This window comes from Natrix helvetica (genome assembly GCF_964273705.1).
Source record: "Natrix helvetica genome assembly, chromosome: 10".
Taxonomy (NCBI): domain Eukaryota; kingdom Metazoa; phylum Chordata; class Lepidosauria; order Squamata; family Natricidae; genus Natrix; species Natrix helvetica.
In genome coordinates, this window is record NC_138561.1 from 23,251,430 (window position 1) to 23,260,733 (window position 9,304).

Consider the following 9,304-nt stretch of genomic DNA (forward strand, 5'->3'; position numbering starts at 1 on the left):
CCCGACTGACCCCAGGGGTGGAGGGCTGCCCTCATTGACAGGTAGGGGGGGGAGGGAGGGAGAGGAAGCTAAGTGAATATTTTCACAGCCTGCCTTGGTCAGCTGGAGGTTATCAGGGCCGAAGGGGGCTCTCCAGCTTTATAAACCTCCCAGGTTATTCAGAGTCATGATTCCTTTATTCAACTGTCAATGCTTTTCTTGGGATGGCTAATCCCTCGGCCTGACTGGTGGAAGCCGCTGTATTGATTTCTCTGTCTTTCTAAACCTCCGTTGTGTCTGAAGCTTGTTAGACATCGGAGGGAATTTCCAGTGGGTTCTGGGGGCAACTAGAGAGCAGATCGCAATGGGTAGCACTTGAGAGAATCTTCAGTAAGGATGCTGGGCGAGGATTAGAGAGGAGAGCGAGAAAGGGAAGCCCCAACCTGCCCCCCTCTGGGTAGAAGCAAACTTTCTGGTCTCGTCCCCCTTAACGGAAGTGCATTCTGCCAGACTGAAGGAATTTGATGGTCATCTTCATTATTCCTCAGTTCCTAAAGGGGATTTTGGATACAATTATTTTTCTGGGAACACTAGTCCTCAATGAGCAAATGCAGGAGACAACAGGGGTCTGCAGTGAAGAGCCCTTCTGCTCCATGCCCAGAGGAAATGGTTCCCTCCTCCCATCCTGTTGGCTATGGGAATGAAGAGACCCCTGCTACATCCTTGAAGGTGAGATGAGCAGAGGGAGGAGGAAGAGGAGGAGGGAGTTATGTTTACATGGGATCCGGCTTTAACCTGGGGTTTGTTCATTGGAATCTAGCCCATAGTTCATCTTGATCTCAGCCTTGGGTCTCCAACGTCACTCTGAAGCCTTGGAAAGAGAGAAGGATGCCTGAAGGCTTATGCGTAATTTAAAAGGTGACCAAGGAAAGTTTAATTTTAATCAATGGTGAAGCTCGGGACGGCTCCAACCTCCCTGTCTCTCTTGAGGAACAAAGAAAACTATGAAGCCCCTGGTCTGCCTTGTCCAGGACCCTTGACAGGGATCTCCGGAGCTCCATTGTCGAAGGCTTCAGGCAGATGCTCAGAGAAGTGCTAAGGAGTCAAACTGGGACCGTGCCGTAACTCACAGCCTCTGGCACGGAGCATCAGGCCTTTGGGGATTCATGCTCTTGGAATCTCAGGAAGTGCAACTAGCCCCAGAGCATTGTGCTCTCCCCACAAGAAGAAGCCAAGCCAAGTAATGTGGGTGCTTCTGGCCAATATTGTCTGGCACGCTGAGCAATCCTTCCATTACTCTCTCCTCCAATGAACACCTGCAATTAACCAGCAGATTGGCAGGAACTGGGGTGGGGTGGAGGTCGTAGCCAGGTGTTTTCTGCTTGTCTTCTGTGCATCTGATGCACACCCCTCAGCTTCCTTGGTAAAGCTAATCATGGCTAATGCTATTGCCCTGCCCTGGTTTCACCTCCCTTGCTGTCATTCAGAACCGATCCCTTCCTCTTCAAGCTTTCCAAATGCCTGCAGGCAGGTTTCTTTATGCTTATCAGATTGGCATCTTCTTGAACAGGAGTTGGGTTGGCACCATCCCAGCCTTGAAGGGCAGAAGGTCTTGAAGGGCAAGCCACCAGACTGGCTGTGCAGCAAGCCTTCCCCCCTTGAAGAAAGGCTGAAAGATGTTGAAAACAAGGGTTGCAAAAGTTTCTCTTTTGCAAGATGAAGCCTGAATTGGGGGGAGGGGGCTTTTCTTAAGCTGCCACTGACTAAAATCACCCCAGCCTTGAAAGAGCCGCCATGAGAACCAGTCGGTTTTTAAGAGAGCCTCTGTGTGTGTGTGTGTGTGTGTGTGTGTGTGTGAGAGAGAGAGAGAGAGAGAGAGAGAGAGAGAGAGAGAGAGAGAGAGAAAGACAGAAAGATAGAAAGACAGACAGTGACAGACCTTGGCCCAATGTTTGCCAGGTGCTGCTCTTGGGGCCTGGAGGGCAGCCCCCTCTTCTGTCCGCTTTGCTGAGTATCTCAGCTGGGTCCCTCAAAGAGCCCCAGAAACAGGAAAAAGGAAAAGCAGAAGTCAGCTCCAGAATGCTAACAAGGTAGTTTCATTTTTAAAAGAAGATGGAACATTTTTGTACTTTTATTGATTTTCAATATTGTACAAACATATGCCATGTAAAGCAATAACACAGAAGAAGATACAGCTATTGAAAAACAATTTCAGATCAAACGCTGGGTTCGCTTCATGGGGCTGCAGAACTGGCTGCTCCTGCTGGGCTAGGAACAAAAATGAAGAAGTGTCAAAAGGTTTGAATGACAGGCTGGCCCCGAGGGCTCGGGAGGCCCCTCCTTCCCCGGGATCTCTCGGAGGGGAAGGAAGGTCCAGGGCTGGAGCCATGCGCTTGTGGCCCGCACCTTCTTGACGTTTAGCCAGAGAGGTCTGGATTTCTGGAGGGCTTGGCCTGTAGAGGAATAGGGAACGTTGGCTCAATGGGAGGGAGAAAGCTGGTTCTGTAATTAATCATTTTACTTACAATCTATTTATTACTATTTGTTGGACTGACATCCTCCTTTACTTCCAAGAACTCAAGATGATGTATATAGCACCCTTCCTTCCGTTTCCCCCCAGTGGGAGAGATTGACTGGGCCCAAATCACCCAGGTGGCTTTCCTGGGTCTCCTCTGCTGGTCCAGCCTTCTCCCCACTGTAGCCCTGGGTGTCTGATGAAGACTCAGGGAAACTCTCAGCTGCCTCACTTCTGCTGATGGACCAACAGAGAAACGTCAGGCCATTAGAATTCTGGGGCTGGAAACTTCCAAAGCAGTTGCTCTCCAGACATCCTTGTTGTCCCATGGAGATTCCAGAGCTCCTCTGCTGTGGGCTGCCTTTCCCACTTGACCTCCCACGGGATAAGGGCCAGTACCTATGGTGAGAGGAGGAGGAGGAGGAGGACGAGGAGGAGGAGACCATAAGAGACAGAGTGCTGACAACAAGGCACCCCCAAGGCAACTGGCCCTCCTTTCTTCTTTCAAGTCAGTAGGCCTTGACTGGTAGCCTTGTCCTCCCTCCCTCCCTTCCCTCCCCCTTTCACCTCCTGCTCCTTTGCCAGTGCCAGGGTGCCTGTCAGGAAAGGAGACGTGGTGGGAGTAATGGAGAAGTGGACCAGGAACCTCTGCGGGATGAGTGGGAGCCCCAGGGATGAATGGGGAGGCTCTCGGCTTTAGCTAAGCCCCGGGGCCTTGGTCCTACCAGACATCTCATTCTCTGAAGGCCTTAAGAGACCTTGTTCCCCAGTTCAGCGTTTGTGGGCTTTCAATGTTCTGTTGCTTTTCAAGAGTCGCCTTCACTCGCACATGGCCTTTTGCTGAGCAAAGGACACAATATGGAAGCTGGGAAGCTTTAGAAAGTCAGCTTCTGAAGGGCGAATGAGTCCATCAAACGTGCAAAACCACAAAGGCGGCAAGGGCTTCACTCCGAGGCTGGACAATTTTGATGAAATCACAACCGGGGAGATTTTGAAAGGAAAAGGAGAGGCAAGAAAGGCTCCAGCGGAAGGAAGCCCAGGGAACTTAGTCCGCCAGCACTTGCCTTCTTTTTCAGCCGCAGGTGCGAAGCGGAGGCAGAAGAAGCGCCCCCTCCTCTTCCCCGCCGAGGCGCGCTGAGGTGAGGGCCGCTCGCTCTTCGGCAGGGGCCGTTTCCAGCGCTCCTGGTGTCGGTGGCGGGGCCTGCCGAGGAAGCCGCCTTTGGGCAGCGCAGCTCCCGTGTCGCCGAGCCCGAGGGCGACGGAAGCGACCGGGAGGGAAGGCGAGAAGGCAGGCAGGGCCCGGGCAACCCGAGGTCCGAAGCGCGTGGCGGACCGGGGGGCGGCCCTGCTCTGCCCCTCCCGGCCCAGCCTCCCCTCCCGGCGCCCCCCCCCCCGGCCAGGCTCCCGCGGCGGAGAGCAGGGACAGTGGCGTCCTCGGACCTTGGAAGCTGCCGAAGCCCCGAGAAACTCTTCGGTCCGTCGCCAACAGCGCCCGCGGCCTCTTCCTGGCCCCGCCTGGCTCCAGTGCCGCCGCGAGGATGTCCGAGGCAGCCCGCTTGGGCTGTGGAGCGCGCGTGAAGGCAAGAGCGAAGCGGAGCTGCGTGGTTTGCCCTGAAAGGAGCCACGCAGCGGTAGATGGAAGCGTCCCTCCGTCTCAGGCGGCTGGCTGCAGCTCCTTGCCGCTGCTGAGCCGGCCCGGGTGGCATCGGAGGCTCCTTGAAGCGAGCCTGCCCGGGTGGTGGCCAATGAGGGAAATGCTGCCCAAGCCCACTCCTCCTTTTCCATCCCCTTCATTGTCTTCTTTTTGTCATTTAATTCCAATTATCGGATGCTAAGTGCTTTTGGAATTTCATTGTTAATATCTTCTTACAGTGCTATTAACGTAAATCAACTTTAATAGTATCCCAGCAAGTGTAAAGGCAATCAAAAATTCAGCACTCACGAATCGTTCTGTAATTTCAGCATAAAATGTTAATAGAAATAATATCGAATGCCATAAAATATCAGCAAATCCAACTTTAAATATAGGTGATAAATGGCTTTTCTATCCTGGAAAGTCCCCTTTATTTCTGCATCTGGCACAACTGAACCTTAATCATGCAGGACTCCAGAATTTCTCCTCTTCTTTGCCTCAGTTTCCTCAGGAAGGATGAATGGTGCTCAGAGATTTCCCAGCAGGAGCAGGCTTGCCCCTCCGGCTCAGAACCCTCTCTGCCCTGAAGGGGCTGCGACGACGGGGAGATCCCACCAAAAATGAAAAGCTGCTTGGGGGAAGTGGAATTAAAGCTGTAAATATTCATCATTGCTAATTAAGTTTATACAACCCTCATGAGAGTCCTTGCCAGAAAGCCATTGATTTGGGAAGATTTCCTCAGCAAAGCAGCCTCAGGGGCTTGAGGAGAGCGAATGGCAGAGCAGAGCAGGATAATATGGCCCTCTCCTCCCACGGGCCTCTCTGGGAAGCAGGAGGCTGTGCGAAGTTCCCATGCCCACGAGGAGGGAAATGCAGGAGAGCACTTACGTAGCTCGCTCTGAGCCCTGCTCTCCTGGCCTGACCTTAAAGGAAACGGGAAGCTGCCACCCAGCTCAGCTGGACACCCCTGCATGGCCGGGAAAACACCTGTATTCTTGGGTTTGAAGTGTCCCTGTGTGTTGTGTTGGCTGAAGATCCTCCTGAGCTTTTTCAAATATTCCTGTAATGAATGGAATGACAACATTGCTTTGTTTATTGTTGTCTTCATTGTCTGTTATGGAGGAGCTCCTGTAAGGTCTTTTTTGAGATTTGATGATGGCCCACCTGAGATAGCATCTTTGGAACAACCATGGCCTCGATGACTGAGAATCTCTGTAGACTGGGAATGGAGAATGCCACGTGCCACTGTGAAGTGATACTTTGGATTCTTCAACCAGTAGGCTGTCTTTTAATCAAGACCAACGAAATCCAAATTGACTGCAAAGTCCAAGGTTTCATTCTCACAGGTGTCGCTGAAAAACCTCAGGTGAAGCAATTGGTAATGAGTTTTTGAAAACCCTCTGGCCGTTGCCCAGAAGTTGACACGGAAGCTCCAAAAGGGTTGGCTTTCTCCAGCCAAGGGCTGCTGGAGGAAGGCCCCCACGGAGAGAGAGAGCAATTTCTGAATGTGGAATAAAATGACGCCCCCCTTTTCTTTCTCCCTCAACATGGCAGCTTTGAAGGACCAGCCATACCTAGAGAGACCTTCACGGAAGGCTGCTTGCCCTTAGTGTCTGGGCTGACCCACTTTAGCTTCTGACTTGCCGGGGGAGAGAGGTTCGCTGTGTTTCCTTGGGCTTTGGCTGCCTTTGGGAAGCCTGCCCTGGTAGGACCCATCTGGCGCAATAGGAGATCAGGGCTTGAAGAGGTCCCTCTGCGACTGGGGTTGGTTAATCAGCTCCCTGCGGGAAGGACGTAAGGAAACGGACCGCTATTTTAGCCCCTCTGTGGGACAAAACCTTTTTATTAATCCAGGATTCCTCAGGTGACCTGCAATGGGGTAATTTTTGGAGTCTATTTCCATGTGCAGCATTTGTAACCAGCATCCTCTGAGTGGCCGTGCAGCAGGCAGCGCTTTCTGGAGGCTCTTCTGGGGAAAGCGGTTGAGACTCTCTAGGGAGCTGAACAGGGGCAGCTGCAGAAGAAGCCCCAGTCGAAAGGCCCCTCTTTAGCCCTTCGAATCCTTGCTGTGGGGCACTGGAGGGAGGAGTTTCAAGCAGGGCCATTCCCTCCAATCTCTCCTTGGGGGGCACTGAAACTACAGGGGTGGGGGTGGGGGAGACAGGGGACACTTAGCTCCGTGGCCGGGGAAAGCCAGCTTTGCTCTGAGAGGTCAGTGCGAAGGCCCCTGGGCCCTGGGTTAAGGGAGCTCAAGTGGGCAGCCTAATTAATGGATCTCCTTTGCCACCATCCCAGCTGAGCCTTCCTGGCTGCCTTTCCCCTTGAGAGGAGGGCCACCCAAGCAGGTGGGGAAAGCCACACCCACAAGGGCTGTTTCTGGCTGGGGAGAGGCGGAGCCAGTCCTCCCAAGGCCCAATGGAGTGGATGCCCAGCTGCTGCCTGCAGGTCAAGGGGACCCATCTGGGCCTGGGCACAGGCCGACCTAGGCTTCTCCAGCCAATCCTGACCCTCACCCAGACCTTGCCAGAGGCAGTGACTTTAGGGTGGGCCGAGCGGCTTGGCAGACTTCAGCAGAGGGTTAGTTCTCGGGCTTAGCAGAAAGTATTCATTTACTAAAGGAACTTTATAAACCAGACCCTGGCTCTTGATCCGGGGTCAATAACTCAGAAATACAACAAACAAGTACAGTCTAAAGCAGCCTATTGATTTTTGAAAAGTGTTCTTTGCATTATTCATACCAATTTTAATATGTCACTTTATGCACAGAGAGAGACCGGGGGGGGGGGGGGGATGGGGGGGTAAATGGCCTCATCAATGGCCTTGGTGCTGCAGCAAAGAAACCACCCAGGCTCTTTTGCTGGTGATTTCCGTTGGATTCTGCGGTGGTGGGAAGCAGAGCCGGGCAGCCCCACAGCTTCCTTGTGCCTAGAAGAAGAAAGTTTTCCCCTTTCTGGAGCTTCTGACAAAGCAGAGTTCAGTCAGGGCTTTGAGTGGGCCCGTCCAGGGAGACACAGGATGTTTCAGTGGGGAGAGGTTGGTCCTGTAACCAAGGACATCTTGCTGTGAGAATTCGCACCATGGAAAACACAAAATACTTTCCCAATGAAGAATGGCTGAGGCAATTGCAACAGAAGACATTCCCACCAGAAAAGGTCCCTGGTTGTGAAATGAATATTGCTTTGCCTTCCATATCAAGAAGTTTCTCCTGATGTCCAATGTTGCCTAATATTTTTAACTAAGATTTATTGCACTGAGTTTTCTCCGCTGCCTTTTATTCACTCTGTCAATTGCTTTTTCAGCATTGCTAATTAGGAGGCACATGCCTTGGCTTAGTGTAAAGTCTGCCTTGTGCTCCCGTCACCTTTTATTTGGCTACCAAGTTTCCTGCTTTGTCATGCTTTTCTTATAACTCGAGTTCTTTACATTTACTGTCCTGGATGAGCTCCAGGATCTCACCTTCAGGTGTTAAGAATTGCTAAGAGCCATCAGGACCTGTGTAAATTACAGCCACGCAGACAGCATGTTGAAAAATCAATAGGTAATGAAAAAGTACTGCAGCAGAGCAGCCAAGAGAGCAATGGGTGGAAAAATCCTGAGGACTCGCTTTCATTTTGTCAAAAGAGAAAGGAGGATGTTGTAGTACACCGGAACAAAATCATCCCCATTGGTCAGGGAAGAGATTGAAATGCAGCTGGGATCCCAAGGGAGATGCCGCTGGTCCTCCTTTCCTTTAAGATTCTCCTGCCTCCCCTTAAGTGGGCACTGGCTGCTCATCTGCTTTGCCCGTGAATGAGGTAATGAAATGGATTTCTGCCTCCAAGTCTTGTGGGTCGGGCATCCCCTTCCATCATTTCCTCACGGCTGGGAGGGATGGCCAGAGTCCTTGCCTGGGAGGTGGCAAAGGCCTCGGAGGCAGGCTGCCTCTTCCAGTCCGCCAGTCAGGGGCAGAGAGCTGAGCCCTCTGAAGGTGGGCAGGGGTGGAGGGAAGTTGAATTTGTCTGCCACTGAGTACCCAGCCAGGGCAGGATTGATTTGCTGGCGTATTAGGAAAGGCCTCCTCCATGTTCAAAGAGATGAATTACGGATTCCACGGCCTGGCTTTTGAAGTCACACAACCCGGGAGAAGTGCTACCATCATGGCTGAGCTTGGAAGTAGGTGTGCGACTAGGGGGCCTTCCTGAATCCACTTCTCTCCGCCTTTGCCTCTGGGAGCAAACTATGGGGGGTCCGGGTGGGGGGAATTGCTCTCCTGCCCTGGAGTGTGCAGAGTCCTCCAAGGCTTGGCTCAAGCAAAGCCAGCCTGACCTGATCCCCAGGAGGACAAAGGCAACTTGGCTTGTTTGCCCTTGAAAGAAAAGGCAGGGAAATCCAACTGAAGGACTTGAGGGTGCCACTTTCTCCTTTGGAGCTGCCCAGTTTTGAAGAATTGCCATCAGAGATTTTCTGAATGAGTAAATGAGGTTCCCCCCCTCCCCCTTTTGTTTGGCTTGCTGCCCTCCTGGGGCTCATTGGAGTAGCAGGATAACAATTAATTAGAGGCTGTTTAGAGGGGGCTTTGGAGATTGCCTCGGGCTGCTCTTCCGCCGTGATCGTGATCGTTGGAAGGCTTCCTCTCCTTGGGAAGAGCCCTGCCAGGCTGCAGCTGGGTTCAGCCCAGCCTCCTCCCAGAGAGGGTCCCTGCTGCCATGTTGGTGGGCCTTTCTGCTGACAGCCCCAGAAATACACCTTTAATTTGGGGTGTCTGAGAAGATGGCTGCTTTATGTTGCTTGGAGAAGGCTAATGAAAGAATCCCTGAAACATGGTCCCTTTCCCTTGTTCTGTATTCACAAACGTTCCGAGGCTTGAAAAGGGGTGGTGGTGGCAAAGGATGGAATTGCCTCAAGAGACCCCTTTATTCTGGAGGAAGGGGGATGGCCCGTATCTGTCACTCCAAATTATTATAGCTCTAACGAATCTCAAGATATATCCTTCTGCATGTAAAGTCGGTTGGATAAAACGGGGCTTCTCCGGAAGGCCTTTGGCTGATCAGGTGGCAAAGAGCTTTGAAGGGTCAGATAATTGAGGCTCCATCCATCTGAGGAGAGCATCAGTCTTAATCCTCATCCCATCCCCACCTCTGGACTTCCTCTCCTCCTCTGAGATGCCATGCCCTCGGTCAAGAGCTCATTTCGGGGGG

General features: G+C 52.3%; 1 protein-coding gene across 4 annotated transcripts; it reads right to left on the minus strand.

Moving 5' to 3' along the window:
• Window positions 1-2,152: 2,152 nt before the first annotated feature.
• LOC309397156 (uncharacterized protein) lies at window positions 2,153-5,003 on the minus strand. 4 transcript variants are annotated; one of them, XM_081962921.1, is made up of 3 exons: window positions 3,062-5,003; window positions 2,505-2,893; window positions 2,153-2,432 (listed from the first exon to the last, which is right to left on the minus strand). In XM_081962921.1, exon 1 carries the CDS (start codon window positions 4,286-4,288, stop codon window positions 3,314-3,316), a length of 975 nt encoding a protein of 324 aa, XP_081819047.1. In that variant the 5' UTR covers window positions 4,289-5,003; the 3' UTR covers window positions 2,153-2,432; window positions 2,505-2,893; window positions 3,062-3,313. The 4 variants fall into 4 exon arrangements, with proteins under 4 accessions (XP_081819047.1, XP_081819046.1, XP_081819045.1 ...); XM_081962920.1 differs by having other exon boundaries at window positions 2,153-2,731; window positions 3,220-5,003; XM_081962919.1 differs by having other exon boundaries at window positions 2,153-2,893; window positions 3,141-5,003.
• Between the last annotated feature and the right edge of the window lie 4,301 nt (window positions 5,004-9,304).